The sequence below is a fragment of the Oryctolagus cuniculus genome, chromosome 9, assembly GCF_051225735.1.
Source record: "Oryctolagus cuniculus isolate XC-2025 breed Fujian yellow rabbit chromosome 9, ASM5122573v1, whole genome shotgun sequence".
NCBI lineage: Eukaryota > Metazoa > Chordata > Mammalia > Lagomorpha > Leporidae > Oryctolagus > Oryctolagus cuniculus.
In genome coordinates this window covers 13,801,989-13,825,797 of record NC_142875.1, presented here as the reverse complement: position 1 = coordinate 13,825,797, position 23,809 = coordinate 13,801,989, and the positions used below count along the sequence as shown (strand labels likewise).

The following is a 23,809-nucleotide window of genomic DNA, read 5'->3' as shown; positions in this document are numbered from 1 at the left end:
ATTCAAGGCACCATCTTAAAAGTGGAGACGCAGCTCTTACCAGACAGCAAACCCAGGCCTTGACCTTGGGCTTCCCAGCTTCCAGAACTGTGAGAAATAAATTTCTGTTCTTTAGACATCATCTAGTCTCAGGTAATCCGTTACAGCAGCACAAAAAGAAGTATGGCATTTATAAATGTATAAGGCTCAAAAAAATGAACTCTAGGCCAATGTGAATGTTTTAAGTACATTTAAGGTAGGCTGGGGTAAGTCATGATGTTTGATAGGTTAGAAATATTATATTATATATATTCCATCCGATGGTTCACTCCTTAATTGGCTGCACCAATCCAAAATCAGGAGCCAAGAGCTTCTTCTGGGTCTCCCACGTGGGTGCAGGGGCCCAAGGACTTGGGCCATCTTTTACTGTTTTCCCAGGCCATAGCAGAGAGCTGGATCAGAAGTGGAGCAGCCAGGACTTGAACCACCGCCTATATCGGATGCTGGCACTGTAGGCGGCGACTTCACCCACTCAGCCACAGAACCAGCACCTGTTGATTATCTGGATGATCAATTCATTGATGTGAATGGGGTGTTGAAGTCATCTACCATTATTGTATTTGAGTCTTTATCTCCCTTTAGGTTTAATAGGATTTACTGTATATCTCTAAGTGATTTTGAATTGGGTGTGCATACATATACAATTGTTATATCTTCTTATTGAATTGATCCTTTTATCAAAATATAATGTCTTCCTTTGTAAATTCTTAAGTTTCTGATTTAAGGTCTGTTTTGTCTGATGTGAAGATAGCTGCTCTTGCTCATTTTTGGTTGCAATTTGCCTGGTGTTTCTTTTTCCAGCCCCTCACTTTCAGTCTATGTGTATCTTTCCTTGTGAAGTGAGTTTCTTGTATATGCAGACGGCATATTGTGGGGTCTTGGTTTTTTATCCATTTAGCCAACCTAAATCTTTTGGCTGGGGTATTTACTCCCTTTATATTCAAGGTTAGTATTACAGATCTAATGATGCATCTTGCAGACTTAGAAAAACAAGAACCAAACTCCAAATCATCAAGAGGTAAGGAATAATATAGATCAGAGCAGAAATAAACGAAATTTAAATTAAAAATGTGTAAGAGATCAACAAAACAAAAAGCTGCTTGCTTGAAAAAAACAGACAGATCTTCAGCCAGACTAAAACTAACAAAGAAAAAACGAGAAAAACTCAAATAAATAAAATTAGAGATGAAAGAAGAGACGTTAATGGAGCCAGCATTATGGCATACTGGTTAAGCCCTGGCCTGTGAAGCCTGCATTACTATGGACACCAGTTCGTGGCCCAGCTGCTCCACTTCCAATCCGTTCCTGCTAGTGTGCCTGAGAGGGCAGTAGTGGAGGATGGCTCAAGTGTTTGAGCCCCTGCCACCCACATTTGCACACCCAGATGAAGCTCCTGGCTGTCGCCTGGCCCAGCCATTGCTGTTGTAGCCATTTGGGGAATGAGCTAGCGGATGAAGGATCACTCTCTCTCTGTAACTCTGCTTTTCAAATAAGTAAATTTAAAAAAAGGAGAAATTCTAATCAATACCACTGAAACACAAAGAATTATAAGAAACTACTATGAAAAAGTATATGCTAACAAACTAGAAAACCTTGAAGAAAAATAAATTCCTGGATATATATAACCTAACAAGATAAATCAAGAAGATATAGAAAGTTTAAACAGACCCATAACAAGCAATGTGACTGAAGCAGTAATTAATCTTTCATCAAGGCAAAGTCCAGGACCTGATGGCATTACTACTGAATTCTACAAAGTACTTAAAGAGGAACTAACTAGAATGCTTTTCAAACTATTCCAAAACATTAAAAGGATGGAACTCTGTCAAATTCTCTTTATGAGGCCAGTATCACTCTGATACCAACCCACCCCCCCAAAAAAAATACAAAGAGAAAACTACAGATTTACATCTTTGATGAACACAGATGCAAAAATTCTCAAGAAATACTAGCAAACTGAATCCAAAACCACATAAAAAAATCATACATCATGATCAAGTGGGATTTATCCCAGAGATGCAAGGGTGGTTCAGCATTCACAAATCAATAACTCATAAATCATAAAAACAGAATGAAGAACAAAAACCACATGGTCATCTCAGGAGAAGCAGAGAAAGCATTCTTTAAGATTCAACACCTATTCATGATAAAAAAAACTCTCCATAAATTGAGTGTAGAAGGAACATACATCAAAATTACAATGGTTATACAGGGCAAATGAGCAGTCAACATCATACTGACCAGGAAAGAGTTAGAAGCATTTCCCCTCAGACCTGGAACAAGACAAGAATGTCTACTTTCACGATTCTTAGTACAGTACCAGAAGCATTAGCAAGAGCAGTTAGGGGGGAGAAAGATATAAATGGCATCAAAATTGGAAATGAGGAAGTTAAAATATCCATGTTTGCAGATGCTATGATGTTGTACATGGAAAAACTTAAACATTCTACCAAAAAGCTATTAGAATTGATAAACCAAATTCAGTTAAGTTGTAGGTTAGAAGATAAACATACAAAAAAGTAGCTTTTGGGGCTGCTGCTGTGGCATAGTGGGTTAAGCCTCCACCTGCAGCGCGGCATCCCATATGGGTGTGGGTTTGAGTCCCGGCTGCTCCACTTCCAATCCAGCTCTCTGCTATGGTCTGGGAAAGAAGATGGCCCAAGTGCTTGGGCCCCTGCACCAACATGGGTAACCCAGAGCACCTCCCAGCTTTGAACTGGTTCAGCTCTGGTCATTGTGGCCATTTGGGGAGTGAACCAGTGGATGAAAGACTTCTCTCTCTGTTTCTGCCTCTCTATAACTCTGGCTTTCAAATAAATAAATAAATAAATCTTTTTAAAAAGCAGTTCATATGCTAATAATAAACTAATCAAGCAAGGAAAAAATTCCATTCACAATAGCCACACACACACACAAGTATTTAGGAATAAATTTAACCAATGAAGTGAAAGATCTCTACAATGAAAATTGTAACACTAATGAAAAAATAATAAAGCACACACAAAGTAAACTCATAAAACGGAAGAAACAATATCATTAAAATGTCTATACTACCTAAAGCAACCTACAGAGTCAATGCAATCTTTATCAAAATACCAATGACATTCTTTACAGAATTCGAAAAAGCAATCTTAAACTTCATAGAGAATACAAAAAAATAGCCAAAGTGATCCTGAGAAAGAAAAATCAAGGTGGGGACACCACGGTACCTGACGCCAAAGCACACTAGCATGGTACTGGTATGAAATAGAATAGAGAGGCCGGCGCCGCGGCTCACTAGGCTAATCCTCTGCCTTGCGGTGCCAGCACACCGGGTTCTAGTCCCGGTCAGGGCGCCGGATTCTGTCCCGGTTGCCCCTCTTCCAGGCCAGCTCTCTGCTGTGGCCAGGGAGTGTAGTGGAGGATGGCACAAGTACTTGGGCCCTGCACCCCATGGGAGACCAGGAGAAGCACCTGGCTCCTGCCATCGGATCTCTGTCTCTCTCTCTCACTGTCCACTCTGCCTGTCAAAAAAATAAAAATAAAAATAAAAATAAAAATAAAAAAGAAATAGAGAGCCCAGAAATTAATCCACATACATACATACAGCCAACTGATTTTTGACAAAAGTGCCCAAATATTACATTGGAGAAAGGATAATCTTTGGCCGGCTCCATGGCTCAATAGGCTAATCCTCCACCTGCAGTGCCGGCACACCGGGTTCTAGTCCCAGTCACTCCTCTTCCAGTCCAGCTCTCTGCTGTGGCCTGGGAGTGCAGTGGAGGATGGCCCAAGTCCTTGGGCCCTGCACCCCATGGGAGACCAGGAGAAGCACCTGGCTCCTGGCTTCAGAGCAGCGCAGTGCACCGGCCACAGCGGCCATTGTGGGGTGAACCAACGGAAAAAGGAAAACCTTTCTCTCTGTCTCTCTCTCTCACTGTCCACTCTGCCTGTCAAAAAAAAAAAAAAAAAAAAAAAAAAAAAAAAAAAAAAAAAAAAGAAAAAAAGAAAGTATAATCTATAATCTTCAATAAATGGTGCTGGCAAATTGGACAGATATATGTAGAAGAATGTTATTAGATCCCTACATCTCACCATAAACAAAAATCAGAGGATTTCCAATTAGACTTACAGCTGACTTATCAGAAACTCTACAGGCTAGGAGAGAATGGTGAGATATATTCCAAGTCTTAATAGAAAACAACTGTCAACCCAGAATACTGTGCCCTGCAAAGCTCTCATTTATGCATGAAGGTAAAATAAAGACCTTCCATAACGAACAGAAATTGAAAGAAGTTGTTACCACTTGTTCAGCCTTAAAAAAATGCTTAAGGATGTGCTACACACAGAAACATAGAAACATGGTCATCACTACAAAAGAAGGTGAAGGCAGAAAATCTCCCAGTAAAAGCACAAAGGAAATCCAAAGTAAACAATAGGAATATTTATGGAAAAATGGCAGGACCAAGTCATTATTCATCAACAGTCACCTTGAATGAAATGGCTCAAATATCCAGCTAAGAGACACAGACTAGTTGAAAGGATTAAAAACCAAAACTCATCTATTTGCTGCCTACAAGAAACACATCTCACCAAGAAAGATATAGGCAGACTGAAAGTGAAAGAATGGAAAAAGATATTCCATCGAACAAAAACCAAAAAAGAGCTGGTGTAGCCATCCTAATATCAGATAAAATAGACTTTAACACAAAAACTGTTAAAAGAGACAAAGAAGGGCACTATGTAATGATTATGGGATCAATTCAACAGGAAGATGTGACTATTGTAAATGTATATGTACCTAATTACAGTGCATTTTTTTTTAACAGGCAGAGTGGGCAGTGAGAGAGAGAGAGAAAGGTCTTCCTTTTCTGTTGGTTCACCGCACAATGGCCGCTGTGGCCGGCGCATCGTGCTGACCTGAAGCCAGGAGCCAGGTGCTTCTCCTGGTCTCCCATGGGGTGCAGGGCCCAAGGACTTGTATTCTGCTGCACTCCCGGGCCACAGCAGAGAGATGGATTGGAAGAGGAGCAACCGGGACAGAATCTGGCGCCCCAACCGGGACTAGAACCCGGGTGCCGGCGCCGCAGGCAGAGGATTAGCCTATTGAGGCATGGTGCCGGCCTTTTTTTTTTTTTTTTTAAAGATTTATTTATTTATTTGAAAGTCAGAGTTACACACAGAGAGAAGGAGAGGTAGAGAGAGAGAGAGGGCTTCCATCTGCTAGTTCACTCCCCAGATGGCCTCATTTGCTGGAGCTGCGCTGATCCGAAGCCAGGAGCTCCTTTCAGGTCTCCCACGGGGGCCCAAGGACTTGGGCCATCTTCTACTGCTTTCTTAGGTCATACCAGAGAGCTGTATTGGAAGTGGAGCAGCTGGGACTTGAACTGGAGCCCATATGGGATGCCAGCACTGCAGACAGTGGCTATATCTGCTACACCACAGCACTGGCCCTGGCTCCTGGCTATTTAAAGGAAATGTTAATGGATCTAAAGGGAGACTTAGACTCCAATAAATGGTAATGGGGGACTTCAATACTCCACTTTCAGCATTGGAAAAATCACCCACACAGAAAATAAGCAAGGAAACAACAGAATTAATCGATACTATAAACCAAATAAACCTAATGGATATCTATAGAACTTTTCATCCTACAGTTGCAGCAGAATACATATGCTTCTCACCAGTGCATGGACCTTTCTCTAGGATAGACCACATGCTAGGCCATAAAGTAAGTCTCAGCAAATCCAAAAAAATCAAACATCATACCATGTATCTTCTCTGACCACATGGAATGAAGCTGGAAATCAACAACTCAGGAATCTCTAGAACATATGTAAACACATGCAGATTGAACAGCATGCTCCTGAATGAAGAGTGGGTCATTGAAAAAATCAAGAGAGAAATAAAAAAATTTCTGGAAACGAATGAGGAGGCCAACACAACGTATCAAAACCTACGGGATACAGCAAAAGCAGTGTTAAGAGGAGAGTTTATAGTTATAGGTGCTTACATTAAGGAATTGGAAAGCCACCAAATAAGTGGGCTATTAATGGATCTCAAGGACCTAGAAAAACTAAACCCAAAACCAGGAGGAGAAAAAAATTCATTACAATTAGAGAAGAAATCAACAAAATCAAAACCAATAAAATAATACAAAATATTAGGGAAACAAAAAGCTGTTTTTTTGAAAATGTAAATAAAATTGACAAACCACTGGCCCAACTAATAAAAAAAAGAGGGAAAATACCTGAATCAATAAATTTAGAGATAAAAAAAACAAGAGGGAAGAGACCCAAATCAATAAATTCAGAGATGAAAAAGGAAATGTAACAACAGGTACCACAGAAATAAAAAGAATCATCAGAAATTACTACAAAGAGCTGTGTGACAACAAATCAGGAAACCTAAAAGAAATGGATAGATTCCTGGACACATACAACCTACCTAAATTGAGCCATCAAAACACCAAAAACCTAAACAGACTAATAACCAAGATGGAAATTGATTCAGTAATAAAGATCTTCCCAGCAAAGGAAAGCCCAGGACTGGATGGCTTCACTGTTGAATTCTACCAGACATTTAAAGAAGAACTAACTCCAATTCTTCTCAAGCTATTCAAAAACAATTGAAAAGGAGGGAATCCTCCCAAACTCCTTCTATGAAGCCAGCATCACCTTAATTCCTAAACCTGAAAAAAATACACAGAGAAAGAGAACTACAGACCAATTTTGCTGATGATGCAAAAATCCTCAACAAAATACTAGCCAACAGAATCCAACAACACATCTGAAAGAACATTCATGGGGACCAAGAAGGATTTAAGCCAGGTATGCAGGGATGGTTTAACATTCACAAATCAATCAATGTGATACACCACATCAACAAATTGAAGAAAAAAACCCCATAAGATTATCTCAATAGATGCAGAAAAAGCATCTGATAAAGTACAATACCCTTTCATGATGAAAACTTTAAGCAAGTTGAAAAGGGACATTACTCAACACAATCAAGGCAATTTATGACAAACCTAAGGCCAGCGTACTATTGAATGGAAACATTCCCACTAAGATCTGGAAAGAGACAAGGATGCCCACTCTCACTATTGCTCTTCAATATCGTCCAGGAAGTTTTAACCAGAGCCATTAGGCAAGAAAAAGAAATCAAAGAGATACAAATTGGGAAGAAGGAAGTCAAACTATCCCTATTAGCAAAGTACATGATTTTATACATAGGGGATCCAAAAGACTTCACTAAGAGACTATTGGAACTCATAGAAGAGTTTGGTAAAGTGGCAGGATATAAAATCAACACATGAAAATCAATAGCTTTTGTAGACACAGACAATCCTATGTTAGAGAAAGAACTTCTAAGATCAATCCCATTTCACAATAGCTACAAAATAAAAATCAAATACCTTGGTATAAATTTAACCAAGGATGTCAAAGATCTCTATGATGAGAATTACAAAACATTAAAGAAAGAAATAGAAGACAAAAAAAAAAAAAAAAAAAGGAAAAATTTCCCATGTTCATGGATTGGTAGAATCAGTATCATCAAAATGTCTATACTACTGAAAGCAATTTATAGATTCAATGTGATACCAATCAAAATGCCAAGGGCATTCTTCTCAGATATAGAAAAAATGATGCTGAAATTCATATGGAAACACAGGAGACCCCAAATAACTAAAGCACTCTTATACAACAAAAACAAAGCTAGAGACATCACAATACTAGATTTCAAGACATACTACAGGGCAGTTATAATCAAAACAGCCTGGCACTAGTACAAAAACAGATGGACAGACCAATACAACAGAACAGAAAGGCCAAAAATTAACCCACACACCTACAACCAATGTATCTTTGACAAAAGAGCTAAAATCAATCCCTGAACAAGGAATCTTTTCAACAAATGGTGCTGGGAAAATTGGATTGCCACATGCAGTAGTATGAAGCAAGATCCCTACCTTACATCTTATAAAAAATCCACTAAAAATGGATTAAAGACCTAAATCTATAACCTGATACCATCAGAGAACAGTGGAGAAAACTGCAAGACATTGGTATAGGCAAGGAGTTCCTGGAAAAAACTCCAGAGGCACAGGCAATTAAAGCCAAAATTGACAAATGAGATTACATCAAATTGAGAACTGATAAAGGATTAATTACCAGAATATATAAAGAGATCAAGAAACTCAACAACAAAACAAATAACCCAGTTAAGAGATGGGTCAAGGACTTAACCAGGCATATTTCAAGAGAGGAAATTGAAATGGCCAACTGACACATGAAGAAATGCTCAGGATCACTAGCCATCAGGCAAACGCAAATCAAAACCACAATGAGGTTACACCTCACCTCTGTCAGAATGGCTTTCATACAGTAATCAAATAACAAATGCTGGCGAGGATGTGAGGAAAAAGGCATCCTAATCCACTGTTAGTGGGAATGTAAACTGGTTCAGCCACTGGGGAAGGCAGTATGGAGATACCTCAGAAATCTGAATATAGACCTACTGTATGACCCTGCCATCCCACTCCTGGGAATTTACCCAAAAGAAATGAAATCACCATATCAAAGAGTTATCTGAACACCCATATTTATCGCAGCTCAATTCACAATAGCTAAGACATGGAATCAGCCCAAATGCTCATGAATTGAAGACTGGATAAAGAAATTATCGGATATGTACACCATGAAATACTATAGAGTGGTAAAAAATGAAATCCTGTCATTTGCAACAAAACGGATGAAACTGGAAAACCTCATACTTAGTGAAATAAGCCAGCCCGCAAAGGACAAATACCATATGTTTTCCCTGACGTATGATAACTAATAGAACACCTAAAAGGTAATCTATAGATGTGAAATTAACACTTTGAGAGGCAATGACTTTGAATAGACCTTGTCCTGACTGCTGAAGAACAAGTTTTTTTTTTTTTCATACAATTTGTTGAACTCTACTTAGTATAGAGTTAATCGTATGTATATAAAGTTAATTGAAAATACATCTTAGTGAAAAATAAGAATGGGAGTAGAAGAAGGTGGGGGAAGAGGGATGGGAGGGCAGGTTTGGAGGAAGAATCACTATATTCCTAAAGATGTATTTATGAAATGCATGAAGTTTGTATTCCTTAAATAAAAGTTTTCTCAGGAAAAAAAAAATAAAACACACACACACACAAACACAAACACACACACACAAACCACAATGAGATTTCCCTTCACCCACCAGAATGGCTAATTACTTAGAAGACAGAGATTAACAAATGCTGGTGAGAATGTGGAGAAAGGGAACTATTATCCACTGTTCGTGAGAATGTAAATTAGTGCAACCACTATGGATAACAACATGGAGATTTCTTTTAAAAACCTAGAAACAGTTTTGTGATATGATATGATCCAGCCTCCCACTTCTGGGTATATACCTAGAAGACATGAATACATTATTGTATCAAGGAGATACCTGCACCATCATGTGTAAAGCAGCACTGTGCACAATATCCAAAATATGGAATCAACCAAGGTGTCCATCATCAGAACAAAGAAAGAAAACCCACACACATGTGTACAATGGAATATTACTCAGCTACAAAAAAGAATAAAATTGTATCAAATGGATATAACTGGAGGACATCATGTTGAATGAATAAGATTGGCAGAGAAAGCCAAACACCACAAGTTCTCCCTTATATTAAGAAGCAAAACTAAAATAGAAATAAAGTATCTGTGTGTATCAATATTGCTACAAATAAGTATTGTCAAACTTTGTTTTATATCTTCATCAAACCAGTGTTTTCTTTTCTTTTCTTTTTGACAGGCAGAGCGGACAGTGAAAGAGAAAGAGACAGAGAGAAAGGTCTTCCTTTTGTCGTTGGTTGACCCTCCAATGGCCGCTGCCGGCGCGCTGCGGCCAGCACACCACGCTGATCCGATGGCAGGAGCCAGGTACTTATCCTGGTCTCCCATGGGGTGCAGAGCCTAAGGACTTGGGCCATCCTCCACTGCACTCCCTGGCCACAGCAGAGAGCTGGCCTAGAAGAGGGGCAACCAGGACAGAATCCGGTGCCCCGACCGGGACTAGAACCCGGTGTGCCGGCGCCGCAAGGTGGAGGATTAGCCTATTGAGCCACAGTGCCGGCCCATCAAACCAGTTTAAGAATGACATACTGCTATAGTTGTAATGATCTGTGATGACTATTTTAAAATTTATATGAGTGAAATGGTCATATTTTCTTTTTTTTTTTAAAGATTTATTTATTTGAAAGGAATTACAGAGAGAAGGAGACAGAGAAAGAGAGAGAGATCGATCTTCCATCTGCTGGCTCACTCCCCAAATGGCTGCAACAGCTGGAGCTGGGCTGATCCAAAGCCAGGAGCCAGGAGCTTCCTCTGGGTCTTCTACACGGGTGCAGGGGCCCAAGGGCTTGGGCCACGTTCCACTGCTTTCCCAGGCCATAGCACAGAACTCAATCGGAAGTAGAGCAGCCAGGTCTCGAACTAGCGCCCAGCACTGCAGGCAGTGGCTTTATTCGCTACGCCACAGCACCAGCCTCCATATTCTCATTTGATTATTGTCTATAGCCCTTGCCTGTATACCCACTGAACTAGGGTCTTCTTCTTTTTACTTGTTGAGTTCTTTCTTTAGCTGAGGATTAAGACCTAGACTATAATGTAAACTAAAAACGTTATCACAAAAATTAAGAAAGATTGGGACCAGCACCATGGCATAGTGTTGGTAAGGCTGCTGCCTGCAGTGCCTGTCATCCCATATGGGTGCTGGTTTGAGTCCTGACTGCTCCGCTTCCAAACCATCTCTCTGCTATGGCCTGGGAAAGCAGCAAAAGATGGCCCAAGTGCTTGGGCCCCTGCATCTATGTGGGAGACCTGGAAGAAGCTCCTGGCTTCTGGCTTCAGATCAGCTCAGCCCCGGCAGTTGTAGCCATCTGAGGAGTGAACCAGAGGATGGAATATCTGTCTCTCTCTCTCTCTCTCTGCCTCTCTGTCTTTGAAATAAATACATCTTTAAAAAAAAGGAAAAGAAGAAAGGAAGAGAGGGAGTGAGGGAGGTAAGGTGGGGAGGAAGTATCATTATATCCTTAGAACTGTATCTGAACTACACTGAATCTGTTCTCTGTATTAGTGTCACATTAACAGGGGAATTGCAGAGAACTGTGTTGTAGTAATTATCACACATAAGCTGTGACCCTGAGAATCTAATGTATTAATAAATTTCTTAAATAAGAAATATAGCAATAATCTCTCCAGCCCCCTCCCCAAGAAACTACTACATTAACATATAACTTTACATAAAGACATTTTACACATAAACTAAACGAGGTTTTAAGTGTGTTTCCTTGCAAGATCCATTAATGATATCCTTGGCTTAGAGATGGTTTCCTATTTGTATGTTGCAGTAAGTGAAGCTTGGCCATGTTTCAAATAGAATCGTACCTACTGTGGACTCTTTCTAGACTTTTATTTATCTTATTACAAGGTAAGCTGAATTTTATAGCTTCTAAGTGGAGCCTTTATGACAAGGAAATCCAGCTCAATGACAGACTCCAAAAGCTACCCCTAATGATGTGAGAATCAAGGCTTATTACACTGGGCTGGGGCATCAGAGACTTGGGGCAAGCATCGGGGGCTGCTCCTAAGACATAAGTCTGAACAGACTAATGAGTGGGCTGCAGAGTCTGGTGAGTTGCCAAGGTCCTTCACCACATTCAAGATCTCCTTTCCACTGATGAACAGAAAATGTTCCAGATACCACCAGATCTTTGGCTCCAGGGTGCTCCAGAGGAACACAGCTGCACAAGCTGTCTTTTGGTAACTGGCTGTGTGTACAAGACAGCCTTTCCAACTCTTCAAGTAGAAAACCCAGCTATGGATTTCCTGTAGAGTCTCCTCTTCTTTCCATCACTGGACATAGATACAACTGAGTGACAAAGAAATAACTCACCTGCCGGGCCCACTGGACACACCAGAGGCAAGACTGGCACCTGCAAACCAGGCACTGCATGGCCAGTTCAGTGTTTCAGTGGGGAGTGGAGGGGAGGGTTCCAGGGGGTGTGTGCACACGTGGCCACCCGTGCATCTCTAGGACAAGTGACCACCTTGTCCCAGAGTGTTCATCTCAGAAGTAAGCAAGGGAGATGATAAAGATGACAGCCTTGGTTTAGCTGGAGGTAATAAATCAAGCATCCACATGTATTTGGGAATACCTGGTCCAATTCACAGCCAGACCACGGAGCACTCACTCAAGTTCTCTGAAAGAAAGACACGACCCGAGAGCTGCCTTTGACATCTACTACGGAAACTCCTGCAGAAGCAGAGAAACTGGTGTTACGACGGCTTCCCACACACCAAACTTCTGCTTCCACAGTTACCAACAGTTGGTCAATTTTGTTTTATTTATCCATTTACCCACTTCTTTGTTTTCTCCCAAGTATTTGAAAGAAAATCCAGTTTCCAAGTTATTTCAGCCTCAAACGTTTCAGAATTCTGTCCTTCCCAGGAACGTCACACGAAAAATACTCAGATCCACACCAGGAAATCAGCAGTGTTACTTTTAATACACATGTGGTACAGAATGTTTCATTACAGCAGGGCAGTGATTCCAGTTAAATAAAATTAAAAACCTTTCTTTCCCCAAATATAAAATTACTAAATTAAGGTCTTAAAAGAAAATATAACATGGTGAAAGCTTTAAATTATACCACCATTCACCACAGGATTTATGATTTATCAATTACATACTCCACCATTTTGGCAAAAGGATGAAGATTTTAAAACAGTTTATAACCCTAATATAGCAAAGACTGTATACATCTCCATATTGCACTTTTTTATGTACAAGAATAAAACAGAAAAGTTTATTGCATATACTAAGACCAGCACAAGTCTGTCACAATTAAACTTAATGCAGAAGCTGATGTGAGTATTAAAAATGTAGAAATGTAATACATGTATGTACAGATGCTGAGACTGTATTAACAAACTCTATGTACATAGCAATATACTACTTTTTACTTTTCAGTTACGTTGTGTTTTTTAATATAGGCCTTTGGTTCTAAACTGGTTGACTAGTTTTAAGCCCATATAATTCCTTAAGCTTTCTTATTTTTTAAATGCAAGGGAATGCATATAAAAGCACTAAATCTCCTGGTTCACCGGTACAAAAATTACAACGGTCAGTTCCTTTAGGTCATCAAAAACTAGTCACAAAAATAGTTCTTATATTCAACCTGAATGTGCCACCAGAAAAAAAATATTTTCAAGATTCTCGAGCTTAGCTAAGTGGCAAACCTCCCCCTCCTCACTCTCAGGGCTGCTGCCGCTAACCGGCGCCCACGAACACTTCTACTCCGGGTCCTTCACTGTCAACTGCTCTGGAAGGAAGAGTAAAAGTTAACTCCAGCTTCACAGCGTCCACCACACACTGCTGTCAAGACACAACGAAAACTTTTAATATTGCCGGTGAGATTTAAAAAAATACATAATCCTTTCTTCTGACTCCCATAGAAAAGCTACTAGAAATACCACAGTCCTTCATTCCCTTTCGCTCCCAGTCCCCATGGCTTCTCCCTGTGCTCGGTGTCCCCAGCGATTAGCTTTGGAAATCATCCTGAGTTTGTCAGTAACAAAGTAAGTCCCCAATGCGGTCCATGAGGCGTGATCACACAACTGAGGACGAGCTGGTCAGCCCGTGAACCATTGTGCTTGTTGGCGTTCCGCTGATGGCATTGAAGATGTGGAGTGAGTTCGGCAGGACGCTCGTCTTCTCCTCCAGGGGGCAGATCTTGAGGCACAGAAACACAACATCGTCAGAGAGTAAGGCTCCAAGCAAACATTTCTCAAAGTGGTGTGCTTCACACAACACACACAACGGGTCGTCCGCAACTGTGAATAGGGGTGCCCTTGGACAGCTTGGCTTTGGTGGTTTGTAGACAGACTGTTTCAGCTCATCTAGTAAAGGAATGTTTTCAGATCAGGACAGCCAGGAGAAAGTCAAGAACGGCATGGCTTGTTTCATTTATAAGAAAAATGGAGAGGCTTCTGGACTCACCAGATCTTAAGGCGAGTTGAGGTTTACCTTACACACACTTGACTGGCACATGACCCAGTCCTGTCCCTTGAAAAAGCCTTTTTAAATGCACTTGGAGCATCTCTGCTTCTCTGTTGGATCCTTCTCTCAGCCTCATACAGATTTCCACCCCAGGAGAGAGAGAGTGGCTACCCTCTGGCCCTGAACAAGTGCTTTTCACTTCCAGCGGGGCCTGGAAGGAATCCGGGTAAAAGACTGGACCTCTAGCCAGTGGAGACTCAGAACTTCCCCAGGCAGAGGCTCCTCTGGAAACAGTAAAGCAAGCCTACTTCTTTGCTTAAAGGTTTAGGGGGTTTGAGCTCCAGAGCTGCTGGCGTAATGAGATCAAGGTTCAGTTGAGAGCAAAGTGCTGCATTAGATGTCCATACAATCTCAGAGTTTAACAGTTTCAGCCCATAATTTGTTGCTATTCTCATCTTTTCCAGGGCTGAACGCTGGATCCCAGTGATCAAGCTCTGTGTTTACAATCTGGAAGCTCCATGGAAAACATCTTCAGCTTTTATGAAAATTTGTTTCCAAGAGACCTCCCTTCCTCCTTCTGCTTAGTAATTCACACACTTATTTCTTTCATCTTTTCTAATTTTTTTCTACTTTTTAAATGTCCAGGAGAGGGTTGCTTTCCTTGGTACATGCACTGTCATGACACCAATATCTACAGTTGCTCAGTCACAACTTTATGTGACTCAGTTTAATCAGAAAAATAGAATCAAAACATGACATTACCATCCCATCTGAATGTGTTAGCATGGAAAGGAAAAAAGTGCAAGTTAGTCACAGCTCAACCACTGAGATTCATTTCTTACAACAGAAATGCCCCAACCAAACCAGCACATGATAGGGTAACTGACGCAAATGGCTCTGGCTTTTGTAAGGCAGAAAGATAATAATGTAAGGAGCAGATAAGACCAGGTGCGTGTTATAAGGGGGCTAATGTTAATCACAAAGAGCAGGACAGTGATTGTATGAAGACTTCAGGGTTTGTGGAGAATGCCCTCTTCAAAAAGCACTCATGGCAACGTGGCCAACTGCCTCTTCTGATGGCAGGTGAGCCTACTCCAAGAATCCCACTGAAGACATTCACATGGGGAGGAGACGATACCAAAGGCATCAGGGAAGATGCCCTAATGACAAGGAACACAGAGAAAGCAGTCAGGGCACACAGGCCCGCTGTAGATGGCTAGAGCTGAGGAATTCTACATATTTACCCAAGCAAAAGGCATTCCATACAACAGACACCTCCTTGAAGCAGGCAGGGAAGGCCCTTTTCTCAAAGGACCAAGCCTGAGTGTAAAAGCTGTAAGAACAGTATACATGATGTCTGCTTGTGGGGCCCGAGGTTTTGTTTCTTTTGATTTTGTTTTAGATGGGGGTGGGGAGAGTCAAAGCTTGGGAAACGCAGCCACCGCTGAGAACAATGAAGAGATGAGCGCTGCTCTCCCCTGGTGCTTCAGATGGTTACAGGCAACCTGTTCGAGACACAGGATGCAGTAGGACTGCTAGGCTACACTGTCCTCCCTCGCACGCCAAGGTTCTGGGAAGACACCAGGAGGCTTAGCTCAACACAGAGTGTGCCTGAGACCCTCAACTAATGCACATTCCCTAGGCGAGCACGGCCAGCCGCCAGCGCCAGCGCGGCTCTTACCTGCTCACGCATGATCTCAGAAAGCTCCTTCGCCATTTCCCTGTAGTTGGCCTTCATTTCTTCCTGGTACTCTAACTGGTCCTCTTTAATCAGACGTTCATTTACCGCCAAGGCCTGCCCACAAGCTTCCACAAATTGCCTGAGTTGGGTGAGAAGGGGAAATAATGACAATCAGAGGACAAAGTGGGAGTCTGACTGGTAGAATCTTTTTCCTGAATGAACCTAGAAACGGCCAGTCTTTGAAAAGAAAGAGACATTTTCAGTGTGCTTTACCTGAAAACTTCCTTCAGCAACTTCACTTTATTGTCAGGGTATCTTTTTGTGTTCGTGTCATCTAAGAAAGCGCGGGCATATGCCAGTGGGCCTGCGTTGACCTAGATGAAAACCAACGATTCTGAATTACATTATGAAAAAATGTATTTAGTTTATTTATTTAGCTTCAGATGGCATGCATTAAAAGAGCTGTTTGGCTGAGTCAGCCATGATCCCCCCCCAAAAAGCCATAAAGAAGATGTATGTATGCTGTTACTCATATGTCTCACTTGCACTGGTGATCTCACTCATCCTCAGGGCACAAGAAACCAATGCTGAGAAACTGAAGGTCCTGTTCGTGTGTGAATAGCCAATAAGCAAAATGTCAGAGATGAGGGGTGGGCATTTGGCACCATGGTTAAGATGCTGCTTGGAAAGCCCTCGTCCTGTGCCAGAGTCCCTGGGTCTCGGTCCCTGCTACTCTTCTGATCCAGCTTTCTGCTAATACGCATCCTAGGAGGCAGGAGGTGATGACTCAAGTACGTGGGCCCTTGTCCCCCACATGGGAAACCTGCATTAAGTTCTGGGCTCTTGACCTCAGCCTGGCCCAGTCCAGGGCATACAGGCACGTGGGGCATAAGTCAATGGATGGAAGATCTCTCGATCTCTTTCTCCCTCCTTCCCTCTCTTTCAGCCTTTTCAATGGAAACAAACAAACAAAAAAGCTAGAGGTCAGAGATTAAGTCTTCCAACTCCATGTCAAGGACTCTAACTACTAAGATATTTAGTTATTAGAACAGTAAAAAATGGAAAAATATATATGCTAATCAACTATTCACTGAACGGTAGAGATAATCATTAGCAAACTGATTTGCTATCTTGGATATAGAACCCATTTGAGGTATGCTCACAAGTCAAAGATCAGAAGCACTCATCAATGCCTTTCTTCCAATTAGCCAAGAAGTGGTCTCTGACAAGTCAGCAAATACAGGAATATGGCAAGAATGAAGGTTGGACACACTGGATAAGGAGAATGTCCCAGACATCTGAGATAGCCTGGGAAAGGACTTGACCATGTGGCCATTATGCAATTCTTCCTACAAGGTCTAGTGGCCTTGGACAGCAAGTGCTGTTTGTAGCTCTGAGGGCCATCATGTGTGGGACTTGGGTAGAAGTCGTAGGAGGACTGAGCCACAAGAATTCACCTGAGGCCAGGGGAGACAGGAACAATAGCTAACCATCTGTGATAATGAACTTGTAAGATCAGGACTCGGCATTCCACTAAACATGTGTGGGGCAGTCATGTTAATAACCTGACATGACCCAAATGATGGACAGTCTCTTTATGGTCAATTTTAGGAATATGCGAAGAGAAAGCTGATGAGACTCCACAAGGTCTCAGATAACAAGATCTTGTAGTGTGGAGCCAAGAAACCATGCAGACAGCTCTGCCCTGTAATGTGGCACCCCCAGTGGGCCTGTTGGTGAAAAGGACGATAGAAATAAAATAATAAAGTTAACATCTTCTGATTCCAACTTCTTTGTTACACTAATTTCTTTGTTTGGTGGGCATAACAAGTATGTGAGGGCTTCAGAAAGCTTTTTGCAAAACAGAATTAAAAGACAGCATGAATTTGCCATGAGGTCTCTGAAGACTATTTGTATAGACTGGTCTTATTCTTTCATTAAGAAATTTTTTGCTTTTTAAGATGACTGGGCATTTCATAAAACTCAAAGGTCACTGTCAAATGGCAGGGCATATTCTGCCCTTTAGAAAGCTCAACCTGTCCAGCCCCACCTTGCTTGGCACTCAGGCCACCTCATGAGTGGTTTTGTTTTCAGCTACAGAAAATTTTGGCCTCTGACCCATTATGCAATCATTTACATTGCTGGACTACTTATATTCATCTGCTAATTTATTTTGGCACCTAAGTCTTTTAGGCCATAAGAGAAGAGAATGAAAACATCTGAAAGTACTTTCATGGTAAATGACACTTAGAAAAATTTTGGGTAACAACTCATACTTCTTTAGGGGAGATCTGATGAAAAACTAACAAAAACTGCTTTCAGGAAATGAACCAAAAAACCCAGGACATGTATTACAATCTACATGGAATATAAACACACCTTTCTTGCAACAGAAAACAAAACAACAGTACACAGGGATATATGTGTGTGTGTGTGTGTGTGTATTTTATATATAGATATATATATATCCATTCCTCTATTTATCTCCATAGAAAAAACGTATTTGAATTACTTATAGGTATTTAAGAACTTTGATAAAGGGGCTGATGTCATGGCATAGCAGGTAAAGCTGCTGCCTCCAACATCAGTATCCTATATGGATGCTAGGACGAGTCCTGGCTGCCCACTTCCAATCCAGCTCCCTGCTAATGTGCCTGGGGAATTAGCAGAGGATGGCCCAAGTAATTGGGCTACTGTACCCATCAGACCCAAAAGAAGCTCCTGGCTCCTAGCTTTGGCCTGGCTCAGCTACAGCTGTTGCAGCCATTTGGAGGATTGAAGCAGTAGATGGAAGATCTCTCTCTCTCTCTGTAACTCTGCCTTTCAAATAAATAAAATAAATTTCAATACAAAATATTGATAAAGCAAGAGACATGTTGGTCATAGGAGGGAGGTGATTTAACACTAACCAATCACCTAGGAAAACACACAAGTGATAATTTTTAAAAATCTCTTCCTGAAGTAAAATACGCAAAGAGAAAACTGCATTTATCATAAGCACACAGACTGATCAAGTCTCACAAACTGAACATGTTTCTTAATCAGTACCTAGATCAGTTATAAATGTTGCATTACTTGGGTGCCCATATGAACAAAATATATGTATTTTTTAAGTTGATAGCTTTTAAAAATTTATGTATTTATTTGAAAGGCAGAGTGACGGAGGGGGAGAGGCAGATCTTCTCTCTGCTGATTACTCCCCAAACACCTGCAACAGCCAGGCAGGGCCCAGGAGTCAGGAACTCCATTCTGGGTCTCCTGCGCGGCCTTCACAGGTACATTAGCAGGAAGCTGGATCAGAAGCAGAGGGTGGACTCAATCCCAGGGATTCCGATACGGATACTGGTTTCCCAAGTGGCAGCTTTATCAGCTACACCGTGAAACGGGTCCCAGCAAAATGCATCTTGATTCTTACTCTATTCCACACACACGAGTGAACTCTGTGGGGCCTGCAGACCTGAATGCAGATGCTGAACAAAGCGGGAAACACAGAACACCTTTGAAATCCCGGAACAGGCACAGATTTCTTTAAGAGGACACCAACAGTGTTACCTTTGAAAGAAAAACTGATTGGGTTAAGTCAACGTGAAGAATTTCTGTTAGGCACAAGACACCATTAAGAGACTCAAAGTGTAACAGATAAAGTTTTTTCCAGATAAAGTTTTCATTGAAACCGGAAAACAGTTTCGTAGGGAAATGTACCGTCATCCACACTTCCTTATATTTGGAAGAATTGTCAGGTTTTCAGCCTAGCACCTAGAATTCCCCAAACAGCTGAGAGTCAGGGTGCCATGGATGGCACTCCCTCACTCCCAGAAGACGATGTATGAGAATGATACCTCACAGGTGGGTGGCAGGGGTCCTAGGGCTGCCCCCCTCTGATAGCAGGAGTAACGGCCTGGAAACTCAAGGAAAGTCATGGGGCTCACATGGTAATACCAGGAGCTCACGCAGGCCTGGCTGGCCTGAAGCACTTGAACTTCACAAGGACAGGGGTGCGCCCCCCGCGCTGCCCGAGCCTCGCTCGGCCTCGCTCACCTGCACGCTCACGCTGCCCTGCAGTTTGAGCTGCAGCTTGATCATATCCACTTCCGCCGAGGAGCACAGCTGCCGGAGCTCAGCCACCTTCTTGCTCATCTCGTCGATGGCCACTTCGATGGGGTTCAGGTCCGTGTGGTGCTGGTACATGACGGGGATGCGCTTCTTCACGTACGGGAAGCAGTGGATTGCTGCGGAGGGCAAGGCCACAATTACGACAGCCCGCAGTCCCTACCGCGCTGAGGAGGAAGGGATTCTTACTCCCCCGTGTGGATGAGGAGCCCGCAGCGTGCCAAAGTCACGTGCTGGCCCTGTCTTCATTTACGGTTGCGTATATTGAATGACAGGTTGAGAGTGGGGTCCTTATTCTGTCACCGTGAAGAGGTTGTCCCTAAGCAGGGGTAGGCAACACCCGGCCTGCGGAGCAGCTGCAGGAGGGACTTGAACTTCATTACATCTACGGCAGGCTAATTTTTAAGTTGATAACTTTATATGTTCTGTGGATGATGTTGTAACTACCCAAATGGTCCTTGGCAGAAACAAAGGTTCCCTACCCTGCTAATCATTTCCTCATCCCTTGCTCAGTTTTCTCATCCATAAAAGTCTTATTTTTCCTTAGGAAGTTGTGAGATCTGGATGAGCTAGGAGGTCTAAGAAAGCTTTGAAAGCATAAAAAAGACTAAAGGATACTGAGACATTACATTACATTACATAGCAGATTAAGTCCAGAAAAGAGTGCCACAAAATAACCCAGAGGAAATTCATTTTTCTTCGTAGAACAACTTTGAATCTTAGGTTAAACATGCACAAATCTGAGAAGTCAATGATGAATAACAAAGCAGAATATACTTCTAAACAGAGCACTTCATTAATCACTTCATTTCAAGCTGTTGGAGCTGCAGTAACAATAAAGGTATTTTGAAGCTTGGAATGGATAAGCAATATAAATAAAATACTTAGTTTTTCCTAGATTTTTCAACAAGAAATAGCTAATATCATTTTCATTTATCATAATAAGATACTTGAATATATCATTTAATATATGTATATTTACTGACATGTAGATAGACACAAGTTTATCTTATTAATAAGCAAAAGCATGATGGGAGTGATTATGGTTGGATTCTTTACTAATTAACTAAGTGGCCAGCAAGAGGATTTTCAGTGACAAAACTGAAACCGCTCCTGTGAGACAGAGTTCAGGTGCCCCCCAGTGTCTGGCTCAAACTGGCGATGTCCACCCTGAGGCAAGTCCCTCCTCTCTGTGCTCTTGTCTAGAACATGTGTTCCCTTCCAACACAGACATCGCTCACGTGGTGTGCTGACTGCCTGTCGTCTGCCTCCTCTGGTGGGATGGAATCTGCTCAAGGCCACCGATCTTTGCTCTGTGAGTGTGCAACACTGGACACTGCCAGTGCTCTATGTTTTATTGAAGGCATTTCTGCTCGACCGGCTTCATGAGAGCCAATGGGCTCTGGAAGGCAGATGGTGAGGTATCTGACTGAGCAAGCTTTAGTCTTACAAGGCCCGCCAAGTCTGTGGCCCTCTCTGGGGCAAGTCACAGCTAGTAAGTGTGGTGGGCCGGTGCCGCGGCTCACTTGGCTAATCCTCTGCCTGCAGCACCAGCACTCCGGGTTCCAGTCCCGGTTGGGGTGCCAGATTCTGTCCCGGCTGCTCCTCTTCCAGTCCAGCTCTCTGCTGTGGCCCAGGAAGGCAGTGGAGGATGGCCCAAGTGCTTGGGCCCTGCACCCACATGGGAGACCAGGAGGAAGCACCTGGCTCCTGGCTTTGGATTGGTGCAACGCCAGCCATAGCGGCCATTTGGGGGGTGAACCAATGGAAGGAAGACCTTTCTGTCTCTCTCTCTAACTCTGCCTGTCCAAAAAAAAAAAAGTAAGTGTGGTGACTGTGTGGGTTGCTCAGTTGAATAGGAGGTGGAGGGCAGGAGGGTAGTCCCCACCTGAGTAGGAATCTGGGCATGATTTGGAAGACCTTGGAACATGGATGGGAAGAAACTCCGCAGCAGGAGTCCCAGGAAAAAAAAGGGGTTTCCAAATGATGACACAGCTGCAGGGAGCTGGCTGGGAACTATGCAGGAGGGTGAGCCTTTGCCCGGCCAGAGGGTAGGGAGTCTGGGGCCACAACCTGGAAGGCCGAGAGTCATAGTCTGAGGCGATACACTGGAAGAAAGACCTAGGGGATTAAGGGAAGGAGCAAAGGGAAAACTCTCAAGTTCAAAGTCTTCGGAATGTTCCAGTGTGCCTATCTTCAACTACCGGTTGATACAGAGTGGCCATGCTTTTAGTGGCATTTTTAGAGGCTTTTCTCTAAATCTTTATGCTAGCCAGTACCTATCTTGTTATCCTGAAGCCTTTCAGGGCAGACTTCCCCTTTCCTGGGGACTCCTTGCACAATAATCCCCTTTTGTTCATTAGCCCTAAAAGCCAAGGAGCTCAACAGAGGACGAGACCCAGCAAAATGAGGTAAATTCTTTCCCCTCTGGTTACAATCGACAAAATTACTTCACACAATGAGATGGAAAGTAAAGCATGGAGAGGTTAAGCTGCCTGTCCAGGCCCCAGGGCAAGGCCATGACCGGGTCTGCAAGAAGCCCTGGGCAAGGCTCCCCACCACTCCCACAGCCTCCTCAGCCCCACAGCTGGGAAGGTGGTTCTTCCTCAAGCCAACAGCGTTGCGTGCACTCCACCTCTTAGTTCCTGATAGTCCCCTTGGCTCTGGCTGAGTCAGGGCTTTGCTCACATGTTTATCTCATCTAACGCAGCAAACGGCGGCCCGGAGGCCACGTGCCCAGGAACATACCTTGCAGTGAAGCAGCCGGCTGCCTCAAGAGCGACCCTCACACAAAGTCCTGCCCTCGACTCAGCAGAAGGCTGGCTCGCCAACGCCTCGGCTCTCCAGTGTGAGCGCAGCACCTGATATGGGAGGTCTTGCTGAACACAGATTCAGCAGGTCTGGGTAGGGCCTGGGCGCTGGCTTTTCTACCATGTTCCTAGGAGTTGCTGATGCTGCTGATCCTGGAACAACCTTTGACAATTATTGATCTAAGGAACCAAAAGTGAAGTCATTGTAGCTGCCTGAGCTGGTCATTTCCATAAAATGAATCTATCTAGAAACAAGAACTTGCTACTGAGGAGTACATTAGAAAAACACAGCATTTCCATAAGCGGGGGAGGCCTGTGTGTGTGAGGACAAGGCTATTTGTGCTTGACAGAGGTTATCTCATTATTCTAAAGCAGGAGCAGGGATGCATTATTTGAGAATGTATGAGAGCTTTCTTTCTTTCTTTTAAACTTCTATCTCATTTCCCTCAAAGGGAAGGTGAAAAATGCCATCATATGCTAGGGCTGGGCTGGGGCCCGGGTGAAGAGGTAGAAACTCCATCCAGGTCTCCCACACTGGTGGTGGGGACTCAAAAGTATTTCAGCCATCACCAGGGGCTGTAGTGGGAAGAAGCTGGAACCAGGAGCTGGGAGTCAAACCCAGCACTCTGATACAGGACGCAGCCATCCCAACTTGAGTCTTTACCACTAGGGCAAAAGCCTGCCCCTGTACTGAGGTTTTTGGAGTGATTTTGGTAATAGCTTTGCTGAGATGTAAGTCACACAGCATACAAATCACCTATGTAGAGCACACAGTTCCCTGGCAAGAACCAAGAACCACCCGAAATGCAGCATCTTCCAGGCGCTCCTTTCACTCAGGACACGAATGTCTAATTACAAGTCCACATCTCTCCTTCCTAGGTTGACTTAACTCAAGCTACTGTGGGCGCTGTGCCCAAATGGTGGACAGGGACACACCTGGCATTCCGAAGAGCTCCCACTAATTATTTTAGGTCAAGAAAGTGTTTGGTTTTAGATTATTCCAGTTCTGCTGCAGATTCTTTAAGAATGGGCATGTCAAGTTCCTCTAAAGAAAGTAAAAATCAGCACCAAGGTGACGACACTTCTCAGGAAGTGGGAAATGATATAAAATGCGTTT

The 23,809-nt window shown here is 42.8% G+C and overlaps 1 protein-coding gene across 38 annotated transcripts in view; it reads right to left on the bottom strand.

Moving 5' to 3' along the window:
• Positions 1 to 12,579: 12,579 nt before the first annotated feature.
• Positions 12,580 to 23,809, bottom strand: part of DOCK9 (dedicator of cytokinesis 9) — a 322,918-nt gene continuing 311,688 nt past the window's right edge. For 36 of the 38 annotated variants that reach the window (XR_016212730.1, XR_016212732.1, XR_016212735.1 and 33 more), the window contains 4 exons: positions 19,811 to 20,001; positions 16,046 to 16,146; positions 15,773 to 15,911; positions 12,580 to 13,824 (listed from right to left, as the gene is read on the bottom strand). Coding sequence is in view for 33 of the 38 variants with exons in the window: in XM_070048669.2 (XP_069904770.2) it covers positions 13,702 to 13,824; positions 15,773 to 15,911; positions 16,046 to 16,146; positions 19,811 to 20,001 (554 nt within the window). In the remaining 5 variants the exon portion in view is untranslated. Of the gene's footprint in view, positions 13,992 to 15,772; positions 15,912 to 16,045; positions 16,147 to 19,810; positions 20,002 to 23,809 lie in introns of those variants that run through there. The other 2 variants (XM_089303483.1, XR_016212736.1) reach the window with 2 other exon arrangements.